Source organism: Oratosquilla oratoria, chromosome 18 (genome assembly GCF_046742065.1).
Source record: "Oratosquilla oratoria isolate Oo_2021 chromosome 18, ASM4674206v1, whole genome shotgun sequence".
In the NCBI taxonomy this organism is placed as follows: Eukaryota; Metazoa; Arthropoda; class Malacostraca; order Stomatopoda; family Squillidae; genus Oratosquilla; species Oratosquilla oratoria.
Window position 1 is genome coordinate 59,662,454 of NC_134794.1, and position 14,722 is coordinate 59,677,175.

The window sequence follows — 14,722 nt, forward strand, 5'->3', positions numbered from 1 at the left end:
GGGTGTCTACTGTATCTGTAACCCAATTTTCTTTCTCTTTGATTACTTGAATAACTGTGTCCTTGGTATTTTCCTGCATTTGTTGTTGAATAATTTCTTTGAAAGCTGTCTTTTGGCTTTCTTGGTCCTTTTTCCATTTTTTTCCGATTTTCTGTAAGTCTTCCTCTCCTATATTTATTCATTACTTTATGAAATGCTTTGTGTAGATCTAAGAAGGCACAATCTGCCCACCCATCCCTTTCTTTCTTGCATTATTTCTATTAGCCTTGAGGAAAAGCAAATCAAGTTTGTGGCACATGATCTTCCACATCCAAATCCAAATTGTTTTGGATTTAGTATATTCTCTTCCAAATGAATTTACTTTTGATAACTTTTTTCACATATCTTTGCTATTGTGCTTGTAAGGGAGACTGGTCTATAGTTAGCTGGATTTTCCTTGTCCCCTCCTTTGTATATTGATACAATATTTGCATTTTTCCAATCTTGTGGTACTTTTCCTTCTTTGAGTGAGAAATCGATTATCTTGTGTATTTTGTACATTAGTTCATCTATACATACATATACCAAGGCTTTTTCCCCCTTCCAAGGGAGGTAGCCAAAAAGGGAAAGGCATAAAAACACTCCCACCCATTTCATCCCTAAATACACTCCACACCCCTCCCACCCTTCCTCTCATCTGAGCACCTCCCGGATGACGGGCCATTCCTGCACCCAGAAGCAGGGATACAGGGATACATTCCCATTCTTTTAATATCCAATTTGCAATTCCATCTGGCCCATGTGATTTTCTGATGTCAAGGTTTTTTATTTGGTCCCTTATTTCCTTCTGTCACAGTTATTTCTTTCATTGGGGGGATATATCTCTGTCCTTCCTCCCAATTTTGTGTACTTTCAATTGTGAATACAGATTTAAATTGTTTGTTCATAATTTCAGCCATTTCTACATCATCTATATATTCATTATTCCCTTGACGCAGTTTCACTATTTCATGTTTATCGTTTAGTTTGTCATTTACATACCTATAGGATAGTTTAGGTTGGTCCTTGCATTTTTCTATTATATCCTTTTCATAGTTTCTCTTTTCTTCCCTGTGTATTTTTACATATTCATTTCTTAGTTTGATGTATATATGCCAGTTGCTAATTTTTTTTTCTTTTTTCCATCTTTTCCAGGCTTTGTCTGATATCTTTAGCCTCATTACATTTTTTGTTGTACAGTGAGTCCTCCTTATACGGTAATTCTTTATCCAGTAAATTAACAGTTATGGTATTTGGTAATTACTACCCTCGATTCTATTTGCGGTAAGAAAAATTCATGTATACAGTATCTGCTAGATATTTTGAAGAGGAAAGAGCAGGGAGAAGGTACGTCTGCCATATTCCATTATTACATGTTATAATGGGTTCGGTATATGGTAATTTCAATTTGCGGTAAGGTTTTCAGGAACGCATATGTACCATATAATGAGGACTTACTGTACCAGAACTTTATGTACACCCATTCTTGTTTCTTCTTTGGTATGTATTTGTCTATTCCCTCATTATAATTTTCTTTTAATATGTTCTATTTCTCTTCCATCTTTGTTTCTTCATTTAAGAAGTTTTCCCAATTTACATTTTGAAAGAATTTTCTGAGTTCCTCAAAATCCATTCTGTACATTAGTCTTCCTTTCCTATGTTTCTCATCTCTTCCCAAATCAATCTGTTCTTTTAGTTCAAACTCTATTAGTATGTGGTCACACTTCCCAATTGGAGTCTTGTATTTCATTTTATCCACAATTTCATGCTCTGATGTAAATGTTAAATCTAGTCTCGATGGTTCTTCACTGTTTTTATACCTGTTATTTTCCTTTACCCATTGAGTCGATGTATATTCAATGGTCATATCCAGTAGAATATTTCCCCAAAGGTCTTTTCCACCTTTCACTGTCATTTCTTCCCAATATATTTCTTTTGAATTAAAGTCACCCATAATTACTATGTTTCTTCCTTCTTTCAGTAATTCAATTAATGCATTCTTTGTGTCTTCCAACATTTTGGAATGATCACAATCTGTCCAAGACTGTGTTTTTGGGGGCATATATATTACTACAAATTTTCTACTTTTCATGTCTGTTTTAAACTTCAACCATAATCAATTCCACCTTACTTTTTCCTTCTGTTATCTTTGTCACATTTAACCCCTTCACACCAGGCCAAAATCTCGTGGGCAGCATTAGTTGCCAGACGTGTGATGTTGCGTCATAATACTCACATTATAAAAAATAAAGTCACCGCTGTATTGCTCGTTCTCTCTTTCACCCGTGAATTTTGATAACCATAGAAAATATGATGAAGCCAGTTTACAGAGTATGGGGGTCACGCAGGTACAACTACAATAAATATAATCAAGACGCCGACATCGGCATCCTCGCGTACCCACTTGCTCCTCATGATGCCTACATAGGCATCACCGTATGGAAGGGGTTAAGCCTTTCTTAGTCAAAAATATGACTCCTCCACTCTGTTTTTATTTTTTGCCCAATGGTTGTATAGACCTTTTCCCACAGTATTTGATGGTAGTGGACCTTTTAATTTTGTCTGAGATGTATGGTAGGGGTTACTAGGTTGGGTAGAGTGGGAAATGAGGAGAGTTGGGATGGAAAAGGAGATGACAGATAGGGCTGATGAAAGAGTGCTGAAAGAGATGGTTTGGACACATGGAAAGAACGAGTGAAGACAGATTTGCAAAAGAGGTGTCGAAGGCAGAGGTGGATGGAGTGAAATTGAGGGAATGACTGAAGATGAGATGGATGGGTGGGGTGAAAGGGGCTTTGAGCAAGAGTGGAATGTCTGTTGAACAAGGAAGGGAGAAGGCAAGGGATAGGGGTAAGTGAAGAATGGCTGTGAATGGATGATACTTTGATGCAGCTCTTCGATTTTCTCCCAGTCTTCTTTCTTTTCTATGTCTGCTGAGCAAGAAAAGGAGAAGGAGGGAGATATACAGGGAGTGATTGTGTGTGGATATTTTGACAGTCTGAAGGAGTTTCTCCTAGTCTTCTCTTTTTCCACACAAGGGGACGGAGAGGTGAGGTTGCCAATTAAGTGAAGCAGCCTTGCTGTGGATGTGCTCTCTTGCTGCATTGCTTCTGACCCAGGCAGTGGGCAGGAGACAAGGATGACCCTTCATCCATGATGAGCTAATATGAAAACAAAGATAGTGGATGCAAGTGGAATGGGTGGGAGTGAAATGGGTGGCAGAGGGTGTGTGCCTTTGACAAAACTAACTCCCTTATAATGGGGAAAACGTCCTTGGTATATAGACTTGCAGAATTGCTTTCCAAACTTCAGAATTAGGTAAATACCTACCAAGTTATGTAACTACACATGAACTAAATAAATTTTGCACAAATCCTAAAAATCTCTGGAAGTTTACCTGGCAAGACTTTCTGTGTCAGATATAACTGAGTCACGGTCATCAACAGTGAGGTAGTGAGAGGATGCATTTGAGCCACTCTGGAGCCCAACCACCTGAAAAGAAGCAAATATAAAAATACCGTCTCATCTAGAGAATGTCTCAAATATATTTATATCTTTCAAAACTACAAATGCTCTAAATATAATTCTTTTATACTATTACCTACACTACTAGTTCACTATGCAAGCCTTTAGAATTACCATATTTCAGCTAAAAGATTATTAAATTACTTTTCAGGGGACAGGAGGTGCCAAGATAAGAGTGAGGGCAGAGGGTAGAGGGGAGTGGAGTATGTAGGGGATGGAATGGGTGGGAATGGTTTCTATACCTTGTCTTTTGGCTACCTCCCATGTAAGGGGGAAAAATCCTTTGGTATATGTATGTATATATGTACTTTTCAGAAAATGAAAGCTTACTTACCTGCCAACCACTAAGATCTGAGGAAGCTGCACCTCCATCAGTAACCTCAACTTCTTTGACTACAGTTTTTTCTACCTCTCCTTCCAGTTCAATCTGTGCAGTATCAACTGTCTTTATATCGGTGACCTTGGTAGATGCACTTGTAGCTGAAATAAAAAGTAAACAACATTTGAGTACTTATTAAGCTTGCCATCTCAGGAGTGATTGGAAATGAATTTCATTAGTTCTATAAAAAGATTCACTCTAACCCACGATTATGTGTGTTCACAAAAGGGCCATTTTATGGGCCAAATCCAATTTTTATTATGGGGTAAACAAAGACCTTGGCTGAAGCTCAGTATTTAAAAGTAAAAGAAACATCCACAACCCAAACAAAATAATATTAAACACTATGTATACTATTTCCTCTGTCAATAAAATTCAATGCATTACCAGTACCATTACAAAAGGATAAACAATTTTCTTACATATAACACCAGAGGAGCTGAGAGTGGATCCAGCGATAAAAGTTGATGCAACAGTAAATGGCTGGATACCACTGAAGGAATATGGGGTAGTTGTGATTTGGGTTCCACTTTGTCTACTGCTTACTGACAATTGTTCACTTGATGGTGACCGAATTGCTGGGACCAAAAACTCGGAAGAATCTGTTGACTGCACCTTCAGGTCAAGAGAAAAAAGTTAAGATCACTTGCCCCCACTGTATATAAACAAACTGTGATATAGAATGCAATCAAAATAAATAAAGGAAAAGCAGATTTACACATTACTGGGAATCATTGCACATGAGAGAATTGGTATTCTATCGAGTAGATTCTGTTTTGCATGAGGCAATACATGAGAGAACATATGAACCTAATTCTGAAAAAAAAACTCAATTAGTTATAATAAACAATTTACCTGTGATCCTATCAAAGTCACAGATGCAGGAGTAAGTATCTCAGGAAGGTTCATGAACTCGTCTCCCTCTGAATCGTCATCCAACAGCATAATCTGAGAACTAAGTCTATCACTTCCAAGTTCACTATCTGAGGCAGTGTGGGGAGGCAATGGAGATTCTGCCCCAACACCTACTCCTCTTACTCCTAAATCTAGTTGGCACTGTTGTGTCTGAAATGCAATGAATGGGATGCTATAACAAAGATGAAAGGTGAGGAGCCTATGCCAGGAAGCAGCAAAGCCATCACCTATGCCCTTGTGCACTTGGACTGTTGGGGCAGATAATAGTCACTGCTTGGAATCAGAGGAATGTGGGATTCAAACTCACAACTATGAAAATGTGAGACAAGCATACTTCCAATTATGCCAACAACACAACATAACAAACATACATTAAGGTGCACTTCATAAAAAAATCCAGTTGTGAATCTATTCCTTCCTGTAATGTTTATGAAAAAAAAACTACATACTACTTACATATAAACTAGATTATAATTTACCTTAGCAATTCTGACTTTATGAATTTCATCAGATATGGTTTCGAGGTTGGCAAGGGCTTGAGAGTAGTCTAGCTTAGCTGCTGCCACTTGTTCCTCTAATTGTTTTACACGCTGCTTCTGCAATTCTAGCTGCTGATTCATAGCTGCCTTCAACTCAAAGTAGGGCCTTGATAAAAGAACAAGTGCATAAAACATTAATGGTATTTGTAGATAAATTACTGCTGTACAAACTTGCATTTACTTTACTTTATTTACCTTACTCATACTATTAAAATCCATCTTTCAAAACAAGTGTTAAAAAAAAGTTTGCATGACCCAAAGTGCAATTTCAAAATGTGAATATATTTGCATTTTTAATACATACAAAGGCCTACTCAAGACATGCCCTTAATTGTATGTTAAAAGTGTAAGTAATTACTCAAAAAATAATCAGCCCCAGTATCACTGGAAAATTCAACAATATGTGATAGACCATAACTAATCTCTTGCATGACAATAACACCATGGCTACCTAGAGCATAAATTTTCTTAAAATATTATTTGTGATCATCCACAAAATCTAAAATTATGTGATTCTATCATAGTTTTTCAAAGAAAACAAGATTCTACAGCACCCAACAGCAAGAACATGCAAATAAAAAATAAATATATAAAATGATAAAAATAAAGTGAAAAGAAAAATAAAAGTTAAAGCATCACTTGCAACTAAGACTGACTGCAGTGGTGTGAAAACTAATTGCCTACTAACAACTAAACAGACCAACTACTTACAACAACTGAAGCTGGTGCATCCTTGCAAGGTTATTGAGTTGCAACAGACTGCGACGTGCGTTACGACTTGGGAATAAAAATAGAAAAAAAGAGGGAGAAAAAATAAAACAAAATCTGCCTTGAGGATGCAAGCCAGAAAATGGGCAAAAGTTTTGACAGGAATGACAAATAAAAATACTATTTTTAAAATAAACTGCAAAATGTTTTTTTAGTTATGGTAGCCAATGCTAATACCTTCAATTGTTCCAGTACATGTTCTCAAAACACTGCAATCATTAACTAGCATTAAAACTTAAAAATGAAAACACAATTAATATGATAAACAATTTTGAACTATAGAACTGGAAATCATGTAGGTAATTTAGCAACCTTTCCATAACACACACAAAATAACATCAAAGACAGTGGATGAATCTACCAGACTTACATGAACACCAAATTTGCTTTCTTTCATTCCTGTCATACATTTACCCTTTGAATAGCTCCAATTGAAAGGCACACATAAAATACATTCCATGCATGCATGCAATTACAATAAAACATGAATTTGATTTAATCCTTTTGAGGAATATCATAGATATTTTCTATCATAGATATTTTCTATCATTCAATAATTACAAAAAATATAAGTTAATTTTTTTCTGTAAGGTATTTTATGTGTTCCTTTTCCTTGAAAAGTCAACTGAAGATATACTTTGTACATAGAATCTACAGGAATAAACACTTGTCTGAGTATTCTGCTTTGCTAAGACAACATTTCAAAGTTCTAATAAATGAATACCAAAACTGTATCACAGGTTTGATTTCATGCTCTGGTCTATTTACTTGAGAACACCTATTAAGTGGTAATTCATACTGAGAAGGAAATTTGTGTGTAAATTTCTGTAACCTAATCAAGCAACAAAAACTTGTCAACTGAATTCTCCTAATGAACTGTATAATATCTATTCCTATTAAACAATACAAATAATGCACAGAGGACTATATAACTCATCCAAGCTCTTTTTATATTCTATATAACCACATTAGTCATGTCACTGTGTTGAACAAGATAAAATACACCCTAATTATTGACAAGGTAATGTACTAAAGACCTCCACTGATTCCGATTTTCATTTGGTCAGGTACCCTTTGGCATTAATTTTTTCTATCCCTTCAAAAACTTGTTATGTTATATGCAAATTACTTGAAATGTTTCTAAGAAATAAATTAGGTTGGTCATTAAAAATAAATAATTGAAATTGTAAAGTAGAGCACTTAAAAAAATAAAACATTGCTGATCTTACTACTACTGATGTCACCACTTACATGATGGTATTTCTGTCACTATGAAGTTTTATGAGGCCTTTAACTTAGGGTGGGAGGGGTGTGGAGTGTATTTAGGGATGAAATGGGTGGGAGTGTTTTTATGCCTTTCCCTTTTTGGCTACCTCCCTTGAAAGGGGGAAAAAGCCTTGGTATATGTATGTATGTACAATAGGTATTACCAAATAGTAGTTGGGATTTACAGAATATTTTAGTATGCCATTTTACCAAAGAGATAGAGTTATAGACATGGTAAAGGAGAGCTTCAAGGTATTGGTTGAGTGGCTTAGAGTATCACTACTTGGGTGAGAGGTCAGTAGTTGAAACAGTTCAAGGTTGTTCAGCAATGAGTTCATGTTATGGTCATACTCCAGTGAAAGGACCAGTGACAAGTACCTGCATATAGTGGTCCTGCAAGATGGACAGCAAAGCTGCCCATCATCAAAACCCATCAGCCTCTTCACCTCTATCAGGAAGTGCAACCCTGAGGGGCTGACACTCAGTCTCAGGGCTGAGCCAAAGATCTTTCTTCATCAACTTCAACTGTATTTCTTATATATTTTTTGCTTTTGGAGAGCTGAGAACCAGAAAATGCCCTTCTCACTGCCATTTTCAGTCATAGAAACAGTCCCGTACTGATACGGCACAGACAAGTCAAAGCATTCTTCCAAGAGAGATCTGTGGTAGAGCCTGAGGAGCATTGCCAGCCACTGTGGGAGTGTGGGTTTTCCACTTTGTGAAACTTGAGGCAACATCTGAAATGACTACACTGAATCCCCTACTTTAAAAAAGTCCTCTACAAGGAGACACTATCAGTCTTCTCTGAGAAGGACATTTCATGTTAAAATAAATCAACCTGTAGAAGTTAGAATTCCACTACCCTACTCTAGCCATATCCAAACACGAGTACAATATTTCTTTCATGAGTGATTTATGGGCCAATTAAGTGGCTGTTGCCATCTAGGAGCTGTGGGTCTCCTGCGAAAGAGACCTGAGGCAATGGATTGGTCTTTTTGAGCTATTTCTTCTGCATTCTCTGGTACTGGTATTAATTTTCTACTCTTGATTCCAGGCATGTTTTACCTACATCTTGTTGCAACAATCTAAAGCCCTCCACATATCTCACTTTTCCTATCATCTTATCATCTGTAAGCATAACAGTGTAGCTTGTGATGTCATTTACACTGACGAGGAATAATACAGGTACTAGTACCCAACCTTGTGGGACTCCACTGGTTACTGCCCTCCATCATGTATTCATATACCTTTCTAGAAATCTTTCGTCTAATCAAATAGTTTACCTTTTAGGTCTCTATCATCCTCCAATTTCCATAGTACTCAATTGTGAGGTACTGTGTCAGGCCTTCTCTAGATCTTGGTTCACATAGTCCATCTAGTCCTCCCCTGCAGCACATCATCACTCTCAGGTAAAAGCTAAATAGATTTTATGAGGTCTGTTTAACAAATACAAGGACTGTTTGAATTGCACAGCTCCAGTTGGTTCCAGGGGGAATCCACCTGGTGTCACTAGGTTCGCACAGATCAGCTGATTACGATGCCATTACCTGATTCCAGATATCTTTATTTGTGTATTAGCTATGTGGTTTTTAGTGAAGTGCAATTTCTTTTTTGTTTGGCAGATTTCAGCATGAATGACGTGAAGGAGCAATGACTTGCTGTGATATTTTGTGTTAAATTTGGAAAATCTGAGACTGAAACTTTTGCTATACTTAACATGGCTTACAGTTATGGTGCTATGAAGCATACAGCATGTTTTAAGTGGCATGAGCATTTTAAGGATGGTCAACAGTCCATTGAAGATGATGAGCGTCCTGGACATCCTTACACGTCAATCGATAACAAAATCAACACCCTGGTGCAGGCAAATCGATGTCTGACTGTCAGGGAGCTTGCTGAAGAGTGTGGGATATCAGTTGGATCTTGTTACAAGATTTTGACAAAAAGATTGAAGATGCACCACATTGCTGCAAAATTTGTGCCACGCCTGATGATGGACAAACAAAAAGCCCATTGTGTCCAGGTTTGTCAGGAACTGCTTGATTGTTCAGAAGATGAAAACTTCTTGTCCAGGATCATAACAGGTGATGAATCATGGGTTTATGGTTTTGACATTGAAACAAAGGTCCAATTATCCCAGTGGATGAGTGAAACATCCCCCAGACCAAAAAAAAGCTCGCCATGTTCGATCCAAGGTCAAGGTGATGCTGACAGTTTTCTTCGATGCTAAGGGTGTTGTTCACCATGAGGACCTCCCCGAAGGCTCCACAGTGAACCAGACTTACTACATTGAAGTTCTGAGACACCTGAGGGATGTCATCCATCGCAAAAGGCCAGAAATGTGGAGGAGTGGTGACTGGTTTTTCCATCATAACAATGCTCCAGCCCATTCAGCCCTCAGAACTTGTGAGTTTTTGACCAAACACTCAATCACTGTTCTTCCCCACCCTCCCTACTCACCTGATCTTGCTCCTTGCAATTTTTTCTTGTTCCCCAAACTCAAAATACCCTTGAATGGAAGAAAATTTGAGATGATTCCCGAGATTAAGGCAAATGCGACGAAGGAGCTGAAGGACATTACAAAAGAAGCATTCCAGCAGGCGCGGATCCAGGGGGGGGGCTGACGGGGCTGAAGCCCCCCCCCCCCCAAATTTGTTCTTGCATGAATCATTGTAAGGATGTCATTTAATCGATTTTAGTACTTTCTGATGTTTTGCCAGGTCCGGGGGTTAAATAAACTGATAGCATGTGTGCGGTATTTGGGCGGAATTGTGCTGTGTTTGGCATTTGTTTAATTCCATTTATCTGTTTTGTGCTGCGCATATTGTAGGGTTGCCAGGGTTGTGTCTCAGTTGCACTGAAAAGGGATAGAAAGGAGATACAATATACCACGTTCGTTGGCCATTTAACGTACTTGTATTGTCACCTATATGATTGTTTTGTGTTGTTGAAGCAATCAAGTTGAAGCAATCAATCAAGATGTATCATCTGCAAACAGTAAGTATTCAGGAATACCACAGGCTTTATAGATATCGTTAATGTAAATAAAAAACAAAATAGGACCTACAATACTACCTTGAGGTACCCCCATACTTACACCCATTAATCTCGATTTAACACTGTTCAATAAGACAACTTGATTACAATTAGATAAATATGACTGAAACATCTGAAGTTCAAAGTCTCTTATTCCGTACTCAGCCATTTTCATCAATAGAATACTATGATCAACTGTGTCAAAAGCCTTTTCAATGTCTAGAATAACTGCGGCACATATTTTTCATTAGATAGTTGAGTTGCAATATATTCATGTAAGAGAGCAACAGGCATATATGTTGAGTGGTTTTCACGGAATCCAAATTGATTATCGAAAATGATCCCATGGTACTCAAGGTAATCTACCAATTGCTCAAGAATAACGGTTTCAAGTACTTTAGACAATACCGGAAGGATCGAAATCAGACGAAAATTTGATACGTTTGAAGTGGGCCCATCTTTATGGATCGGGTGTACTACAGCAATTTTTAGGACATTAGGAAAGCAACTCTGTTGAAAGCACAAAGTGATTAAATGCATGAGTAAATGAATAATTTTGGGAGCAGCAAGTTTAAGGATCTTTGTATTAAGGCAATCATAGCCATTGGACTTATATTTAAGATTATTTATAACACGCAAAATATCGTGAGTTGATGGTTTTATTAGACTAAATTGTGATGAGACTGGAGTTATATATTGAAGTGGGTTTCCTGGGTCATTTGGCAGCTTATCAGCCAATAAACTACCAATTGAACAGAAAAAGTTATTAAACATATCAGCGATCTCATGGTTGTCAGTTACCTGCCTGTTATTGATGGGAAAGTTTCGCGGGTGTGCAGCTGTGGTAGTGCGAGAATACCCACTCGCAAAGATGATTCATTGTTTCAGTCATCGTCTCAACCTCATCTTGACCAAGGCCTGTGACACCAAGGAGGTAAAGCTCACACTCCAGACTCTCAGCGAGGTGTATAACTACATCTATTCCTCAAACATGCGCTCAATGAGGTTTACTGAGCTCATAAAAGACCACACGTCCACGAAGCGGAAGAAGCTGGTCAGCCTCTGTGCTACTAGATGGGTTGAGCGACACGACTCAGTCATTGTGTTTATGTAATTCCTGGCAGTTATTGCCGTCTTTCTGGAGAACGAGAGCAACTCGGACGCGATGGCAGGACTACTACTAATAGCAATCCGAGAGCCGCGCTTTCTGATTGGTCTTGCCGTCGCTGAGTCTGTGCTAGTTCACACTGTGGAGCCTAGTCGAGCCCTGCAGTCCCCTATGGTCGATCTAGTCTCAGCGTACGCTATGATTGGTGATGTGGTGATGCATCTAAACAAGACCCAGGAAGGTGCACTGACCAGCTTCCAGGACATCTTCAAGAAGGCAGAGGGGCTCCTCCAGGAGATCGGTTCATCACACGACACCATTCCTGTACCTCAAGTTTGCAAGCGCCAAACGCAGCGAGGGAATTTACCCTTCCAGACAGCTGAGGAGTATTACCGAAGATCTGTATATGTCCCATTCTTCGACCATGTATTGACTGAGATGCAGACCCAGTTCGGGAATGATACCATTCCTGTTGGCTTCAAGATCAAGAATCTGCTCAGCAGCGCTGATGGAGATGTTGCTGCTGTACTGGAAGCAGCAAAGGTTTATGAGGCTGACATCGAGACCTTGAGCCTCGTGAAGGCGGAAGCAGAGTGCTGGTATTCAACAACAATGAAGTTTGAATCCATTGGAGATGCCCTTGCCCACGCCCAGACCTGAATGTATTTGTACCTGGCCAAGCTCCTCCGAGTTTGGATCACGCTCCCAGTCTCAAACACAGAGGCCGAGCGTTCATTTTCAACCCTGAAGCGACTGAAGACCTACCTAAGGAATACTATGGATCAAGATCGCCTCAACGGCCTGGCGCTACTCGGCGTTCACAATGAAATCAATATTGAAATAGACAGTATAATCAATGTATTTGCCCAAAAAAACAGGAGGTTGATGTTTGTGAGATCTCATGAACAATGCTATGTGTTATTAATGTAATTTAGATACTTTTATTAACAGGTTCAGAAGTTCATACACGTTTTTGTTTGTGTTTCTGTTTTTTAAAGCTACTTTTATTTTTCATTACTTCCATGAGTCCATGTGCACTAACACTACACACGGATCCTGCAATAATTTCTCTCTATGCGAGAGTTTACGCGTGCCAGTGCCTTATCACTGACTAGCACAAGCGTGTAACAATATAAAACGAATATACATTCTATTATATATGTCTAAAATACAGAAAAATCTGAAAAACATTATTAAGTATACCTCAGACTCCTGATACATCAGACTACTCAGAGGAAGGAATTCAGGTTAGCCCCCCCCAAATTTTTATCCTGGATCCGCCACTGCATTCCAGGACTGTTTCAACAAGTGGAAACACCATTGGGATGAGTGTGTGAGTTGGGGAGGAGAATACTTTGAAGGGGACCAAGATCTGTAACTTCTAAATAAAGTACATTTTGTTTTATGACATCAGTCTGTATATATTTTTTAACTTTATCATCTGAAGCCAAATTGACTATCTACCATAACATTCATCACTTTTAGGTATTTCACCCATCAATCATCTACAATTCCCTCACAATTTTACTACTGAGCTCATCAGAAACACCAATCTGTTACTTAATGGTATCTCATTACTTCCTATTTTGTGGATTGGTATCATATTCACCTTTTTCCAATACTGTGATACTTCTTCATTAAATGAAAACACAATAAGGTTATGAATCTTGTCCACTAATTTTTTCCTGTTTGAGATCCTGTTGGGATTTTCTCATATCTAATGATTCCAATAATTTGAACAGCTCCTTCACTTTTATGTTTATATCTTCTAACACAATATTATCATTCAATCTTCTCTACAAAATAAATATTCTTAGTCAAAATACGCTGAAAATTTGTATTCATTATTTCAGCCTGAGTTACTACCTCATCAAAGACCTAAACATCCAATATTAGATCAGTGATTCCTTCCCAGTCTCAATTTAACATTGATAAACCTGTGCAACAGTTTTGATTCATCTTTGCATTTATCAATGATACCCTCCTCAAAGTTCCTTTCCATCTCTCTTTGGGTTCTTGTGCAATCTACCTACAAATAAAATACTCGTATTACTCTGTAAAATATTTGAACAAAAAGAAGCGGATTTCAACCAGTAAACTAAAGTAGTCCGCATGTCTTCCCATGGCACAGATCTAAAACTTTTAAGAGGGGGAAGCAAGACATAAAATAATTACAAAATTCTTGAGTACCTTGATTTGGCAATAGCTCGCTTCAGTTCCTTTTGCAATGCTTTTACTCTGGTCTCAGCTTCATGGAAATGGGCTGAAGTTCGACGATGGTCTACCGTTGCTTCCACCTTCTCCTTTTCTGCATCATTTACCTACACTTGCAGGAGGGGTTGATAAACGAGGTGTGATAAAAAGAAAAGAAAAATCTATATTAACTTAATTCTAGATACACCATATAACTAAGAAGTGTGAATAAACCATTTTCATATTCATAAAACCAGTTTATCAAAATTCTATATCCCACTGAGACCCAAGTGAACCTCAAAGCAAAATAAAAAAATTGTGTTACAATAAAACCCTTAATTGTTCAATACTCAATACACAGCCTTCAAAGGTTATATGAGATAGTCTATGTAAGATAATGATAGAGTTCAGAACAAAATCCAAATACAGTGTTCCCTCGCCACTTCGCGCTTCACGTTTCGTGGCTTCAGTGCTTTGCAGATTTTTCCAAAATATTCATAAAAAAAATTAATCAAAAAATAATCAAATTTTCTTAAAACTTACCATGCTAACACATGAATGTTGTGCCTTTCTTGAGTAAGTTTTGATAAATGATTAAAAGGATAAATAATATCGCTAGAGGGAATCTTATTGGAAAAAAACGCTATTGGTGTGACGTCACAAAGTCATGCATTTTATGACCTATGTATATCTTGATCTATTAAGATTTTTAGGAAAAAAAAAAATTCACACTGTTTGTATGGTATTTGAGATTTTACATACAAAAGCAGATTACTGTATCTTCCGCCGTATAGTGCGCGACTTTTTTTCGTTGGAAGGGCCTTAAAATGGGGAGTGCGTGTTATCCGGTGGTGCGCATTATCTACGGCCTACGATAAAAATTCTGCGGCTGTGTGTGTCATTTTTTTCACAACAATGTGACAATGTTGGCCGTCACAAAGTCGGGACGGCACACTTCTCCATGACATTCCGTGA

The 14,722-nt window shown here is 38.0% G+C and overlaps 1 protein-coding gene across 5 annotated transcripts in view; it reads right to left on the reverse strand.

Moving 5' to 3' along the window:
• Positions 1-14,722, reverse strand: part of LOC143035289 (uncharacterized) — a 63,835-nt gene that overhangs the window by 19,885 nt on the left and 29,228 nt on the right. For 4 of the 5 annotated variants that reach the window (XR_012967309.1, XR_012967310.1, XM_076202165.1 and 1 more), the window contains exons 5-11: positions 13,745-13,875; positions 6,088-6,153; positions 5,317-5,482; positions 4,778-4,987; positions 4,345-4,537; positions 3,878-4,023; positions 3,416-3,510 (exon numbers count right to left, since the gene is read on the reverse strand). Coding sequence is in view for 3 of the 5 variants with exons in the window: in XM_076202165.1 (XP_076058280.1) it covers positions 3,416-3,510; positions 3,878-4,023; positions 4,345-4,537; positions 4,778-4,987; positions 5,317-5,482; positions 6,088-6,153; positions 13,745-13,875 (1,007 nt within the window). In the remaining 2 variants the exon portion in view is untranslated. The remainder of the gene's footprint in view (positions 1-3,415; positions 3,511-3,877; positions 4,024-4,344; positions 4,538-4,777; positions 4,988-5,316; positions 5,483-6,087; positions 6,154-13,744; positions 13,876-14,722) is intronic. The other variant, XM_076202164.1, reaches the window with a different exon arrangement.